General features: G+C 42.7%; 3 protein-coding genes across 5 annotated transcripts; 2 read left to right on the top strand and 1 right to left on the bottom strand.

Moving 5' to 3' along the window:
* Positions 1–98: 98 nt before the first annotated feature.
* tmem223 (transmembrane protein 223) lies at positions 99–1,465 on the bottom strand. Its single transcript, XM_055936468.1, has 2 exons — positions 709–1,465; positions 99–609 (listed from the first exon to the last, which is right to left on the bottom strand). The coding sequence occupies exons 1-2, from the start codon at positions 1,328–1,330 to the stop codon at positions 311–313; spliced, it is 921 nt and encodes a 306-aa protein (XP_055792443.1). The 5' UTR covers positions 1,331–1,465; the 3' UTR covers positions 99–310.
* Positions 1,466–2,949: 1,484 nt separating this feature from the next.
* On the top strand, positions 2,950–7,168 carry LOC129863970 (cofilin-2-like). Its single transcript, XM_055936462.1, has 4 exons — positions 2,950–3,040; positions 5,498–5,808; positions 5,929–6,005; positions 6,113–7,168. Exons 1-4 carry the CDS (start codon positions 3,038–3,040, stop codon positions 6,223–6,225), a joined length of 504 nt encoding a protein of 167 aa, XP_055792437.1. The 5' UTR covers positions 2,950–3,037; the 3' UTR covers positions 6,226–7,168.
* Positions 7,169–7,268: 100 nt separating this feature from the next.
* Positions 7,269–15,051, top strand: LOC129863968 (transmembrane protein 151B-like). Of its 3 annotated transcripts, XM_055936458.1 has the most exons (3): positions 7,399–8,340; positions 11,123–11,173; positions 11,473–15,051. In XM_055936458.1, exons 1-3 carry the CDS (start codon positions 8,287–8,289, stop codon positions 13,135–13,137), a joined length of 1,770 nt encoding a protein of 589 aa, XP_055792433.1. In that variant the 5' UTR covers positions 7,399–8,286; the 3' UTR covers positions 13,138–15,051. The 3 variants fall into 3 exon arrangements, 2 of the variants coding, with proteins under 2 accessions (XP_055792433.1, XP_055792434.1); XR_008761032.1 differs by lacking the exon at positions 11,123–11,173 and having other exon boundaries at positions 7,269–8,340; positions 11,334–11,566; XM_055936459.1 differs by lacking the exon at positions 11,123–11,173 and having other exon boundaries at positions 7,402–8,340.
* The last annotated feature ends 27 nt before the right edge of the window (positions 15,052–15,078 follow it).

The following is a 15,078-nucleotide window of genomic DNA, read 5'->3' as shown; positions in this document are numbered from 1 at the left end:
GAGTGTAAAAATACTGACTGAAAATTTGTATTTTTGGTTTGGAGGTAATGAATAGTGTTGAAAATGATCCACTTCAATGCACTGGAAACATGTAATTGTTTTATATCCACAGTTTTTTATTAATATCCATATCTTATTTGTTGTCAAATTAATTTCAAAAAGCCAACAAAAATTTTGCAAACTTAATCAATGGTTTATGTTTAGAACTTTAGCCAACAGATTGTTGAATTCATTCCAATCAACCCCTATGTACTGACACACTGTTGCATTGACAATGGGGGACAAGTCACATTCTGTTATCTTGACACACCTAGAATGATCGATATGCCCCAACTGTAACATCAAACAGTTGGGGATTATTCAGTGTGCCTTCTCGGTCCAAAAGAAAGTAGAACTTGTGATCTTTCACCCTGAGGGGAATGAAAGTAGGAGACTCTTGTCTGTGGGCGTAACAGGCCACTTGTGACAAGGGTACAGTAATTCTCTGTCCCTTGTTTGGTCCCAGGGGTGACTGTGTCGACACAGTGACCATCCCACCCCCCTTATGTAGAATCACCTGGCTGACAGAACGCCGGCAGAACAGAGCACCAAGTCCCATGATCCCTCCACCTAAGAGAGAGAGAAAAGTATTAATACAATCACACACAGGTATAGGTGCCTCAATTTATAATACTGCCAGTCTTCTGCACAATCAATTCTGACACATACCAATAACAAGGCATGCCAGTGTGAATCCATATCTCCAAGCATTAGATCCCAGGTTCATATCGAAACTCCAAAGTCCTGCCAAGCCAGTAGTGGAGACATGTCTCCCACCAGAACCACTTCCACCAGTGTCTCGAAGACCAGTAAAGGCGAAGTGGGCCAGGTATGTCCAGAAAAGAAACTGACCACCACAGAAGACTGCTAAGAGGCGAAAGAACCTTGTTCGGTCATGCTCAAACAGAATCACGTCTTTTGCAACTGCTGTCGATGTAGAAAGAGGGCGGGAAAGAGGCACCTGTTGGTGCAGTTTCTTCATAACATGAAAGTACCGTTTTTGTGTGTTCACTCTTGTGTGGATTGATAACACACCAAAACACAACCTATCTGTTGCCCATATAGCACCCTCTCTCCCCAAACTGTATGCTACTCTTAAACGGCTATATAGGTGGCCATTGCTCATGCCAGTGCATGTCGACGATGGTGAAGGTGTATGTGATGGACGGCTCAAAATCGCTCTCGGTGTCACTTCGCTAAGGTTCCGCAATCGCGAAACGTTTGATAATCGATGACGTGTAAGACTAGACCAACACTTCGATATACCGCTTAACAAATAGTGAAATCCCATTTTTCTTACTGTCAGTTTTTTATGGAACCCTTGGATTTTTTTACAATCAGAACATAGCTGAACACAAGCTACATAACTCGTTTGTAGGAAGCCGCCATGTTTAGATGTCTACGGAGACTGCAGTGGCACAAAAAGTAACGCCAAGCCAAGCAAGCGTGATAGCTTCAAAGATGGTGGATACATAAAGATGTCTTACTCAGGCCGTTTACCATTGAAAAAATTGTCACAGTTCCGGTCTACTGAAGGGGTGGTTCTCCCATTCTCACCAATGCAATAGCTGCTGAGTCTAGTCTACTTAGTTCATTGACTGTATTTAAGAGACAGAAAAAATGGACTGAGATGTATCGCTTTCTCTTCCGTCTCTGATAGCGGTCTCATCGCTAGGCCTACTGGTAAATTAGGCCATATCAGGCCTAATATATCAGGCCTATGTCGTGAACAATCTTATATATGAACACAGCGAATTTAAGAGAATGTATTGTGTTATATAGCTACAATTATCATCCCTTAATTTTATCCACAGAAAATGTGTCACAAAGCTATAGTCTTGCTCATCTCACTCAGTAGACTAGTCCAATGTATGGATGTGTGGAAAAACTGGTGGTGCTATAAATAAGACAACGAATGAACCCCTCCCCGTAGTTACTCTCCTTCTCACTCTCTCTCGCCCTCTCTCAAGTCAATTAAAAAAGCCATTATCCGCATGGGAAACGTGTTCACGTTGTCAAAGAAAGTAAAATCGATAAAAAACAATAGTGAAATAAACAATCCGAACTAAACAGTAAAGATTACACTCACAAAAGTTTTTAAAAAAAATAATAGAGACATTTCAAATGTTATAATAGGGCTATTTATAGTGTAACAATGTACAAAAGGGAAAATAAATATGGGCTGTATTTACAAAGGTGTTTGTGCTTCACTTGTTGCAATTTTCTTGCTGGTGTGATGGCACACTGTGGTATTTCACCTAGTAGTTTATCCTCCCTCTCTCTCTCTCTTCCTCTTTTTTTACTCGCTTTGCTCTGGTTTGAGTCTGTCGTTTATATTGCACAGCAAATACTCGTCTGTCTTGGTCTAGATTAGAACGAAATGCCCTAATGGCCATATATGGAGATATAGATGCCGCGAACCGCAGGGTGTGCACGAGGCGCGCATAGGCCCTACTGCCGTTCGTTTCCTTATTTGGAAGTAAGTTTAGCCAACCTTCTCGGTTCGAATGAATGACTGATGTATCGGAGAGAGAGACGCCAGTCCCTATGTCTGTCAAAAATGCATACAGTGAATTGATTGTGAGAGACAAGCTGGATTGGACATACTTTTTAAAAGCTGATTTAATGCGCGCAAACTTTTCTTTTCACCATATAAATCATTAGGGATTAAAAAAGGTACGTTCTTAATATAGTCTAGAGACGTAGCTATAAAGCTCAGTTTTCTTCTATAACGTTATTCAATATGAACATTGAGTGTTACAGTCTAGATCTGTAGTTTAGCCTACTGAACGTCGTTCAAGTGCATACTGTGATTGTGTCAGTGTGTGTTCGGGGGAGGGTTATATTTAAAATACATTTCCCATGATACTTTGGGTTGACACTTGCTCCCTTTTTTCTGATGCCCGTCAGGCGCGTGTCCGCCGGTCTAGTGTGAGCTCAACAAGAAGAACGAACATTTCATTTTCGACTCAGACGCTGATACACGAAAGACCCAACCATGGTAACGTTACTTTTATGGTTCAAATAACTAATTTTGTTATCCTACAAATACAACCCATTGTATTGGGGATTGGTAGTTAGCTACTTGGCCCGCTGATCATAAAATTAAGTTATTTATTTCCCCACCATAGTTTTACAATCGATGAACATTGGCCACCTTGCTAGCTAACAGCCCACATTTGGTAGCTAACTGTTTAACCTGCTTCAACAATTAGCATTTAACTAAAACGCCATTTGTCATTGATGGTCAGAGTTAACTAGGTTTCACCTGGCCCCTCGGCATTTCCTCTCAACCATGACCTAACAGTATCACTAGTATTAGCTAAGCTAACTAGGCCTCTTGCGAACCGGATGGCTAGCCAGCTAACTAGTTAGTATACGTAGTTAACTGTGCCATCTGAAGTCTAGCTATGTTAGCAAAGGAACGGTACGCTATCCACCATTGGTGTTGATTGGAATTGACAATTGCTTTTGACAATAATATGTTTGAGTAAGACGATGCTAGCCTATCCGACACTCGTCTAACGCCTCACCCGCTAACATTTACTGCCAGCTAGCTAGTACCGGTAGCTAACGTTACCTCCCGTTTCAGCCGACCCCACCCTTACTGCAAGTACAAGGAAGTGTGCCGTCAAAGCTTGATAGCTACCTGGCAATGTTCGTGGACTATGACATGTCAATGGATTTTGTTCAATGGCATCTTATTGTTGACTGCGTATGTAAACTTTAACAATTTCGACGACAATTATTGAGAATGATTATTGAGAATTGGTTAGCAGCTCCATCAAACTAGGAAGCCATGGCATCGAACCCTGACACAATTTCCTTCTCCCTTGACTTGCGCTGACAACGGCACGCCAGTGTGTTTCTAACACTGAGTATGAGTTTCTGCTTCAGCACACCCACCATAAGAGTGAATGTACCAAGCGCTGTAACCACTGCTTTAGGGAAGAGGAAGTGCAACAACTTCCCAATGCAAACACACTGTTTGTTTGCTAGTGGACATCCTGTTTCATATGCCAGGGTGTCCACCCACTCTGGGTGATGACATTTCACTTATGTTATAAAATACATTTATCAAGAAAAATGTCATTCTTCATATTCTGAATCGTTCAGTGGGGTATTTCTCTAACATATAATTAACATAAGTGCATCAGATTAAAAGCACCGAGCTCTGTTTAGAGGTGCAGCTTTATCGCGAAAACTTTTCACCAGTTTGTGGTTGGATGCAAATAGAAAAATAAAAATTGGCATGACACTAGCTGAATTAAATGTAAAATGATTTCGGGTATGCGCAGTGCTCTGACATTTCGGAGATACGTTTTTCGAGAAGTCTTCGAAAAATACAGGAACTTCGCGTTAATATGTACAGTGTATACTAAAATGTTTCAATCGATATCTATCTTACCTCTTATTTTTTAAAGAAAGATAACGAGTTCAATGGTAAACCTGTCAGGTAGCCTTAATTCTCACTCAGCATCTAGTCTGGCTAGCACGATGCTTTCCCCCCTTGATTTATTACCACTTTTTTTTCTCTGGCCTCCATTGATTTAGTTGCCATAATTTTGACCATCCTGTAAGGGTAATAACTCTCAATACATTTTGAATGGATTATGCCAAGATACATGAGGTTTGGAACATTGGTTGTTTCAGAGGATTATCTACATAACATTTTATCCATTGGTCAAAATATGTTTTTGATTGGACACCCTATATATGGTCTTAGTGAAGTGTCTTGTTTTCCACCTGGGTTATAACAACATTCTAGGTAGTTAGCTGCCAGCAACCAAATCATCCTAAAACCACTGGAAATGGAACTGAAATGTATTTTCTTAAAATGAATATTCTCTTTTCAAAGTTTTCCCTGGCTCTTTTTAGAGATTGTTTTGGAATGTAATTGGATGATTGTGAAAATGTAGGGTATGTTTCACTTAGTCAGGTTGTCCAAGGTATTGATTTCAGGAACAGTAACTGCACCTCTGCTGTCTTTCGCTGTTTGCTTGTTGAATAGGTATCTTTTGTTCTGAAACAACCCTCTGAGTTTTTTGTTTGTTTGACTTGTGGCTCGTCTTTTGCAACTGAGGAAAAAATTCGAATACTTTTGTCATTCACCATCCGTACTTGTATTTCAATAATTCAAGGACTGACCTGCCTAGCAATTGTTCCAAATGTTTTCTTTAAACTGTAAAGTCAACTGCTCTGAACAGTGCAAGTGTGAAATGATCATAGTGATTTATCAACATCCTTATCCCAGTGTGCCCACTAACAGTGTTTGCTTAATGATTCGTCGACGGGGCTGAAGATATCAGCAATCGTTTAGTCTGGAAAAACAAGCCATTTAAAGCCCTGCAAACTGTTTTAAACTTCAGTCCAAACATACAGACCAAAGCTGAGATCTCATTCATTGACCTCTTACCTCTTGGGTACATGATGCATTCAACTGTTTTTCTCCTCTTAGGCCTCTGGGGTGACAGTGACTGATGAAGTTATTACAGTCTTCAATGAGATGAAGGTCCGTAAGGCCCAGGCGAATGAGGATGAGAAGAAGAAGAGGAAGAAGGCAGTGCTGTTCTGTCTGAGCGAGGACAAGAAGCACATTGTCCTTGAAGCGGGTAAAGAGATTCTGACCGGTGATGTGGGTACCACCATCGCAGACCCTTACCTGCACTTTGTCAAGATGCTGCCTGCAGATGACTGTCGCTACGCCCTCTATGACGCAACCTATGAGACCAAGGAGACCAAGAAGGAGGACCTTGTCTTCATCTTCTGGTGAGTGTCAACTGTTAAGCACTGGGTTTAAGTTGATTTAATTTGATGATTACAACTAGTAAATTCTGCTTATCTAAAGACAGAATATTTTGGTAATATTCTCTTTCCTTTGTATCTCAGGGCCCCAGAAGGTGCTCCACTGAAGAGCAAAATGATCTATGCCAGCTCAAAGGATGCCATTAAGAAGAAATTCACAGGTGAGCTTAACTTTTTAGGTTGAAAAACAAAATCTAACTGTGACGATGATTAGGGTGCTTTCATTTGTTTCATTTTTCTCACATTTGACCACTTTGCTCATTTCTAGGTATCAAGCATGAATGGCAAGTTAATGGTTTGGAGGACATCAAAGATCGGCGCACTTTAGCAGAGAAGCTTGGAGGCTCATCAGTGGTCACCCTTGAAGGTGGGCCTGTATAAATCCACTCTCTGTCAACTGAGGCCTACAGGGAAAGAAAAAAAACAGAATTTAAGTCCCGGGGGTATGGCTGTTCATTCCAGAATGAGAAGGAATTGGGTGAGGGGGGTTTAGAGTACAAATAAGATGGGGTGGAGGGTATCTTGTTGTGGGGAGAAAGATCAAGTATGCTATTTCATGGTTTAAAATTGTGGTTATCATTCCACTTCTCACAATGAAGAACAAACATAGACAAGTCTCAATTTGTGATGAAGGATTATGACAAAATAGATGAAGATTTGCGTCAACATTTCCAAGATTGTCCTTGCAAATTCCAAACTAATGAATAACAAAATGTGGTTTACATAATGAAATCATTAAGGATGATATTTTTTAAGCAGATGAGGACTGGCTATGTCTCTTGTATGATGGTGTATGGATCAGGCAGAGCAAAGAGAAACTTGAGCGAAAATCTAAGTTTATTGGTCACACACAGTTTAGCAGGTGTCATAGTGGTGCAGCAAAAATACTTGTTCCCAACAATGCAGTCGTTGTGGGTAAACTTGTCAATTTATGCACTTTGTTCACACCTAAGTTATTTGATGGTAATTCCTCTATTGACAAATTTGTTGTTCTTTAGCATATCAGTAGTTAAAACTAGGTTTATTTTCCAACATGCTTCCCGTACAAGTAGAATTTTAAAATGTACCATTATTCCAGGAAGTTATTATTTCCAACACCTTTCAGCAAACAATTGCAGTGTACAAAAATGCATTCCTTCTTGATGAAATTTCAGAACAGCTTAAACATAAATTGGTTGAGGGTTTAACAAGATGGAGTCAGGTGTATGTAGTAATGTTGGTTGCTCCAGTTGGAAGAAGCCTATGAGAGAAGGTAAAGTGTGGATGGATATATTGTGGGTGTTTGTCTCCTTATGTCTAAATAAAGAAAATGCACTTACATTTACTAGCGTTGGCTGTTGCATTTTTTCCTATGGTTAATTGTCCATTCCTGCATGCCTTTATATATTACTTAAAATAAAAATGATATAGCATGTTTGTAGATAAATAAGTATCCTAACACTTATTAGCCTATTCATAATGTGCATATTTTACATTTGACAGCACAATATAGCCACAGCTAAGTGGAGGCAAAGCGCACGGGCATACAATTTTCAGCATAAGTGTCAGATCCACACTTTCTTGGTTCTGTCCCATTTCTGCACGTAGACCCTTGCCATGGAACTAGTTGGTTGTGAAACGTGGGAGATGTGCAAGGCTCATCAGACTGAAGAAGCAGGATTTGCTCACAGAACGTATATCGGGAGTTAAATGACTACAATATTGCCACGGCAACTGCGAGCTACCTGGCAATGTAATGTAGGCCTTTCAGAAAATGTTGCGCGTTTATGTCCCTACTCGGTGACGTCAGCTCTAACCGTCGACGATTAAATGTGCAGGTGAAAACGGGAATAAACACATGACCAAATGCGCGAGGAGGAGGGTGAACGAAATTATCTGCCAATCATAATTTCTGAATGGTGGGATGAGGATCTATTTACGCCTACGGATAAATAGCGTGCTATCGCACTTGACAGACCATAGCTGCATCGTCAGGAGGTAGCCTACCAAATAATAACGTGATGTCTCGGTTGTGATTTAACGTACACTATTTCCTCATTTCCTCATCTATCTTCCCCGCTGGATGGTCCATGTTGGAGCCTGGAGCTACCGTAGATAAGTAGATAACAGCAATACATTAGCAATAAACCAACATACGGCGACTTAACGGACACCCGAGAAACTACACATGAAACGGGTTTTTGCCATGTCCCGCGGTCGTCGTGTGACAAGAACCTCAGGACAGGATCGAATCAATCCGTTGGGGCAATGCTAGGAGCTGTGTTAATAACCTGGCAAGAGGAATACTTGATACTCGAAGACGTTTGCTTTCGGAGAATCGAATTCAGACATGGGGCTTGAGTTGTCATGTGGGGCGGTCCGGACACTGGACCCCCTGATCGTGGGAGTCTCGGATAGATCCCGATGCTCACGGTCAAATCGTAGCTTGTGAGGAACGAAAGAATGCCTGCGGTGACCGGAGAAGCGCCCTTACTGAACGGGGGCAGAAGAGAAGAGGTAGTAGAGCATTGGCTAGGTTGTTTGGGGGGTGGGGGGGTAAGTGCGCGCGTGCGTAATTGTTGTTTTGGCTGCTACTGAATGGCCTAGGCTACTATATACAGGCTAATAAAATGACAATGTCGTTAAAACACATAGAATGTGCGATTGCAAGGATATTATCCATATATTTAGATCTGCACTGCATGGTGAGCTCAAGCTAATAGGTTACTCAACCTCCGTTTTCACTCTTCTGTAACCAGAGGAGCTCACTCAGTTATCCACTCACTAACCAACATGTTGAGCACAAACATAACTCTGCATCTCTGGTGCGTCCGAGTTTGATCAGAGGAACGCTGGTCTTTACAATAGGCTACGAGAGACCAGTCACGTATTTTTTTAGTGCGTGTATACTACAAGGTTACTAGAAGTCACCCCTCACTAATGGACGGACGCAACTGCATTGCAGTCGAACTGGAGGTGAACGATTTAGCTCCCGCTGATCTATTTGCCTGGGCTGAGATATGAATGCCACATACAATTACTGACATGATAACAACATGAATTATTAAATAATTCCTCATGATTAGGAGACATCTTCTTTGGGGATTACTTATTAGAATGAACTGTACAGCATCAGGCTACATTATAGTCGAAGATCACTGTTCTGTCTTGAGTAGTAGCCTAAACGTCCAAGGACTCTTATGTTACAGAGTCCTCAGTTGCTGAGCTGTAACCTCAGCTCTTATGTTACAGAGAGATCAATAAAAAGAAGAGAGACCGATTGGGCAAGCACCAGAGAGCACTATTGAGTTTTTATGTTTGTATTATACTGACACAACCATATCTAGTGTAAAGTCAGCCTATTTACATAAGTTACATGTCATAATGCCCTATTTTCCCATGAGCGTGGTTGATATGTGCACATAATGATGTCTGTGTGTCTTGTCAGGTAAAATCAGCACACCTCTGTGTGTGTTAATGTTTATTTCTGAGGTTGCTTTTCTACTTGGGCGGCCTCTGTGTTCCCTTGAATGTTGTGGGGTTTGAGAGAAGTAAGACAAATGTGCAGGCAGAACTGTAAGCCTGCCATCTCTACTTTCTCTCTTCCTCTGCTTTGCCCTTCATCTCAAAGTGAAGGTAAGACAGTGGAAGACGGGCTCCTACACACACAAAAACAAAGAAGAGAGGGAGGTCTGTAGTATCATTACAGTTTGGACACTGGTTGAAGAAAACCTGGTTGGGTCACCCCACATAGAGCTGCTGTTGTTGTTGTGTTTGCAGCCATCAATGGTCAGATTTCTTCCACATACTTTGAGAATAATTGTACTCTTATGTAGTAAGGACTTGCAGACTACAGGCTGACCTACTTGAATTTATACACACACAAACTCACATTATGTTTCCGCCTGCCTCTAATGTGAGAGGCATTCCCGATAAAACTGTCTCTCAGACCGGTAGTTCTTAGGCTTGATAAATAATTAACACTGGTTGAGTAAGACTGAAATGCTCTTTATATATCTACTTAAACACACTATCCCTCTCTCTGTCTGTTGTTGCATCAGAATATGTTACATTTAGTTGGATTTGTTTCTATAACAAAAATACACTCCTTTACTCTGTCCCCCTCCTTTTTTCATCTTCCCTGTACCATTATTCATTTTGGCAACTTGCTCTGATAGTTGATAGTTTAAATATTTTGTCCTTGTCCTTATGACAGTAAGAAGGAGCAAAAACAAATGTTCTACTGTGTGTGAAATTGAAGCAGTTTTTTCCCATTCTTCTTTCAGCAACAGTTTTACACCCAAAGTAGTTTTACAGTGCTAATGTCAATATGGAGTGGGAAGAAAAGCGATCAAGTGGGAGGGAAGAAACATGATGCTCCTAGTAAACTACCCATACCTCTCTTTCTCTTCATCTCTTCCTCTCTAATGGCCTTTAAGTGGGGGATGAGTACAGAGTTAGCCCATCATCATTAATATAGACACACACAAATGTAATAAATTAGCAATTGAGGCACTTGGCTCTAGGTTTACGGTGAACTTAAATGGTCTCTCCCTCTTGACTCAGCGTGCTCCCTTGTCCTTGTAATGCAAGCACAATTAAACCCCGGAACCTCTGCCAACAGGAACACACCTCCTCACAGCTACCGTTTGGACAGCAGCCTGCCTTTTAGCAAAACAAACCTTCCCTGCAAGGTCACTGTCATGGCTGTGAGAGGCCCATTTGACTACATCAAAAGCAAAGCAGATAGACAAATACTCTGATCTCAGGGCCCGTATCCACAAAGCATCTCAGAATAGAAGGGCTGATCTAGTATCTGCCCATATAATCTTATTCATTATGAGACTCTTTGTGGACACAGGCCCACCTCTTATCTATCTTTTTTTTTGGGGGGGGGGGGGGGTTCTTTTTCTATGCTCCATGTGCATCTCCCTATGGGAAGCAGGGATGGCCACAGTACCACTAACTTCCACTGGCAACAGAGAGCTGAATGCACTCTCTTTCTCTCTTGATGAGTTCTAAAAGCATCAACCTCTTCCAGTGCCCACTAAAACCAAGTGTTTAAAATGGGCTTCATGGTTTGGGTTTCACTCTGCCAGGAAATGTGTTCATGCCTCCAGAGACTGGAATGTTCCATCTCTGGAAGAAAAGGGGAGCAAGAGAGGAGACAGCATTGATGTTTATTAATGTTGTTTTGACATTAAGGCCATGGCATGGTGTGATTGATGCCCAATCGTCTCTATTCTTATGGAATACACTTAATATATGTTCTGTTTTTTTCTGTTTCTGTTTCTTGCAGAAAAATCCAGTTTTAACACCCTTTCCTTTCCTTGTCTTTCTGCCTCCTGTTGTATGTCCTTCAATCCTGTTCCTCTCCTTTTTATCACACCTCATACGTTCCATTACGCGTGATGTTTTATTATTGTTAAAACCCCATCCCCATCACTTAAACAATAATTTATCCAACGTCCTGTCCACCTACACATCACTCCCTTTACCCAAATTTCAAGCTCCTGATCCCATCACTCAAACCCTGCTACCTTACTCCCATTTATAAAATGTTAACCAAATTTCCACTTGTATTTGTGCCTGATCCTCCACCCCCCCATCATCTGCTTTACCTTGTCTCTTATCCCTTCCCCCCTGTAGCAGCGTCCCTGTAAACAGTCCCTTCCCGGGTCCCTATGCCGAGAGTCCCATTGGAAGTGCCTGCTCCTCACGCTGCTGATGTTCGGCTGTTTCGCCACACTGGGATGGTGCTCTTTTTACCGCGTCACTGTCATGGCTGCCGATGAACACGGCCTCTACTACGGCGGCCGCGCCCGCCTCTACCATGACAGCCCCTGCTCCAACGGCTACGTCTACATCCCGGTGGCCTTCCTGATCATGCTGTACCTGGTCTACCTGGTGGAGTGCTGGCACTGCTTCTCTAAAACATCCTCTCTGGCCCGGGTCAGGATCAGCAAGGTGTACAACAGGGTCCAGAGGCTGCAGCAGGCCATGCCCTGTATCTGGTGGAAGGCCATCAGCTATCACTATGTGAGACGGACACGGCAGGTGACTCGATACCGCAATGGTGACGCTTACACCACCACACAGGTGTACCATGAGCGGGTCAACACACACACAGCCAGCTCTGAATTTGACTATACCCGACATGGTGTCAAGGACGTATCCAAGGAGCTTCTTGGCCTTCTGGAGCACCCGGCCGTACGCCTTCGTTTCACCAAGTGTTTCAGCTTTGCCAGTGCCCATGCCGAGGCCGCCTACCTCACTCAGCGCGCACGCTTCTTCGCAGAGAACGAGGGTCTGGATGACTACATGGAGGCACGGGAGGGCATGCACCTGAAGAACGTGGACTTCCGTGAGCACATGCTGGCCTTTCCTGACCCGGCATGGCCACCCTGGTTCTCTCGTCGGCGCATGTATTGGCTGATCTCAGCCCTGATGTTGTCCTGGCCACTACGTGTGGTGTCAGAGTACCGTACGGCATATGTCCACTATCATGTGGAGAAGCTGTTTGGTGAGAACGAGGAAGTCAATGACAATGACAGCACTGAGATGGGCAACTACCGCTCAGGCCAGGAGAATGGGCAACGCGGTGGCCCCAGATTACGTGTCATATCGAGGGTCAACACGGTAGACATCACTGAACTGGAGTGGCACATTCGCTGCAACCAGCAGATGGTGCCCAGTTACTCCGAGGCATTGCTGATGGATCTGAACACCAACAACACAACATCTTCGCCCTCTGCGTTTACCGGGGCAACGCGTGTCCCTATGAGGCGGAACTCTAGCTACGTCCTCCAGAGCTGCCCCCGCTGTCGCAGGTCCACCAGCAGCTCCTCGCTCCCCTCGCGAGTCAGGGGGAACGTGGCGATGGGGGCGGGCTCTTTGACATATGGGACAGTGGGAAGGGTGGGAGGAGGAAGGCTTGCCCTCAGCCGCAGTGGATTCTCTCTTGGCCGTTTGCACACGGTGCGGCAGGCCTGCCTGTTTCACTCTCGGAGCCTTGGTGCAGGGATGGGGAGTAGAGGGGATGAAGGTGGTGGGTTTCTGGGACTGGGCCTCCGCCGGGCTAACGAAGAGAGCAGAGGGGTCCTGGAGGGAGAAGGATTTGAAGAGGATGAGAATAGTCTGCAGCTAGAGGATGATAGAGAGCAGGAACTAGAGAGAGTGAGGACTGAGATCATGCAGGGAGTGGCCTGTGTGACAGAGAGACCACCAGCTTATCAGGAAGCTCTCCACTTGCCTGTGTTGATCGTCCATGGTGAGGAGAGCTGCCATGGAGGGGAGGACCTTGACGCAGGATAGTCACTATGATTGGCTAGGGTGATGGAGAGTAGATAAGCAAATCTGCTCAGGATGATGCAAGAAATGAATGAGAGGAGGGCAGAGGAGAGGAAAATAGGGAAGGAAGAAAAAGAAGTGGAGATATGGAAAGGATTGGAAAGAAGAGAGGCAAGAAAACAAATGAAAAAATCCTAGTTTCCAGACCTGCGACAAAGGACTACTGCAAAATGTGTAGGGAAACCAAACTATTGTGTCACGGTAGATTAAATTATAATTATGTAATTGCTCTTGCTTAAGAGTGTGTGATATGTGTATCCCATTGTCCACAATGAACAACAATCGCTTTGTATCATTGTTCATCAATGTATGAAATGTATGTTCATGAATGTATGGATGTATCAATGAGCTGCTGATTTAGCGCTTAACATCAGGAGTAGTAGTAGTAGTCCACCAAGCTATGAGATTAATTCAAGGGGCACTGTATATTGTGTAAACTTACATAACTCCCAGGTGGAAGTGGAGCAGAACTCTCACGCCAATGAAATCTAAAAAATATTACCATTGCACAAAGAGACGATAGTAATCTGATTTTATATTACTTTTAGATGTAAAACAAATAATACATTTGATCAAGGCACTGAGGTGATGCAGCTTATGTCATCTACTCACCTTCCTCTAGAGATAATGCAGATCCAAGCGGCCAACAATATTGTCCACGATATGGCATCACAGATATAGTGAATAATGTTTTAAGAGTTAAATGCCCATATGGGTATTTTTGAGCAGAGATGCAGTAGTTGCTAAAAATCTAGCTACTTTATGAGAAACTTTATGATTTTATAAAAATGCAGAACGGTATACATTAACACAAAGGATTGTTTGTGTATGACCCACAAGGCCTTAAAAAGGCATGTCCTTGTTGCTCAACCTTGTGACTCCCTGTCAGCCAAAAACATGCATTTGCCCCCTCACAGACAACAGGAATGTGGAGAAAGACACTCACTTTTCAAACCTAACATGGATATGGGGAACAGGAGATGGAATATGATAAGATAGAGTTATGGAGAGAGCAACTGTCCCATTTTATGTTTGTAAGATTAACCCCTTTATTCATCCAAAATGACTCTTAGCAATTTGGCCTTAACCACGATTCTAAAGGGGTTCTCCCCATGTCTCAGTTCTGCCCACTGTTGAAGTTATACATCATGGTCAAGTATGGATGTGATGCAGTAGAGTACATATATACACTCCCACCACCTCTCACTCAACTGATGCCATTAGGATGTGATCGATGCTCGGAGCCTTGGGATCAAAGCCAAAAAGGGTCTTGCAATTAGGAATTAGAGCAAAATTCATAACACAATATTTATTTCAAGAAATGTGTTATCTGCCTTTATGTAGATAATCAAACAACATGCAAACAGCACATAGTTGACATAACGCACAGCATATTTAGCTCAAACACAACTTCACAGAATTGCAGAAAGACACGCCCATACAAAGACTGACAGCCAGGCGAAAGAGCATATCAGGACTTACACTTCTATACATCAGCATATCCACATGTCATAGTAGGTGCACATTATTAAGCACAAATAGACCATCTTAATAACAGTAAAAAGATCCATGGATGTGAATGTGGACCTACTTTTGAAATAATGGCCATGTTAACATTCATAAGTACTGTATGAAGGTATTGACATGGTGACTTGTCCCACCAACACTTTAACACCACTCCCTATCTTGAAAAGACTCCTGTATGTTCCCATTCTGTTGTATCTAATGTGTTACCAATACAAATTCAAATTGTTGAGTGTCAAGTACAGTAACTGTTTGAAATTGCATTAGGCCTATAACTGTTAGGTCACGTTGTTGTTACCAGTGTTCTTGTAACTACATATTGTAACCAGATTCATAAAATCATTTTGTAAAGAATTAGAAGTGTTGGTTTTGGTTCTCAGT

This window comes from Salvelinus fontinalis, chromosome 10 (assembly GCF_029448725.1).
Source record: "Salvelinus fontinalis isolate EN_2023a chromosome 10, ASM2944872v1, whole genome shotgun sequence".
Lineage (NCBI taxonomy): Eukaryota > Metazoa > Chordata > Actinopteri > Salmoniformes > Salmonidae > Salvelinus > Salvelinus fontinalis.
This window is presented reverse-complemented; position numbering and strand designations above follow the sequence as displayed.

Bases quoted from the DNA above. Each gene is read 5' to 3' on its own strand.
- LOC129863970 (XM_055936462.1), top strand. The intron at 5,809-5,928 runs GTGAGTGTCAAC...TTTGTATCTCAG, and splicing joins GACCTTGTCTTCATCTTCTG to GGCCCCAGAAGGTGCTCCAC. The intron at 6,006-6,112 runs GTGAGCTTAACT...GCTCATTTCTAG, and splicing joins CATTAAGAAGAAATTCACAG to GTATCAAGCATGAATGGCAA.
- LOC129863968 (XM_055936458.1), top strand. From the start codon at position 8,287: ATGCCTGCGGTGACCGGAGAAGCGCCCTTACTGAACGGGGGCAGAAGA. The intron at 8,341-11,122 runs GTAGTAGAGCAT...TGTTTCTTGCAG, and splicing joins ACGGGGGCAGAAGAGAAGAG to AAAAATCCAGTTTTAACACC. The intron at 11,174-11,472 runs GTATGTCCTTCA...TCCCCCCTGTAG, and splicing joins TTGTCTTTCTGCCTCCTGTT to CAGCGTCCCTGTAAACAGTC.
- tmem223 (XM_055936468.1), bottom strand. From the start codon at position 1,330: ATGGGATTTCACTATTTGTTAAGCGGTATATCGAAGTGTTGGTCTAGT. The intron at 610-708 runs GTATGTGTCAGA...TCTCTCTCTTAG, and splicing joins ACTGGCATGCCTTGTTATTG to GTGGAGGGATCATGGGACTT.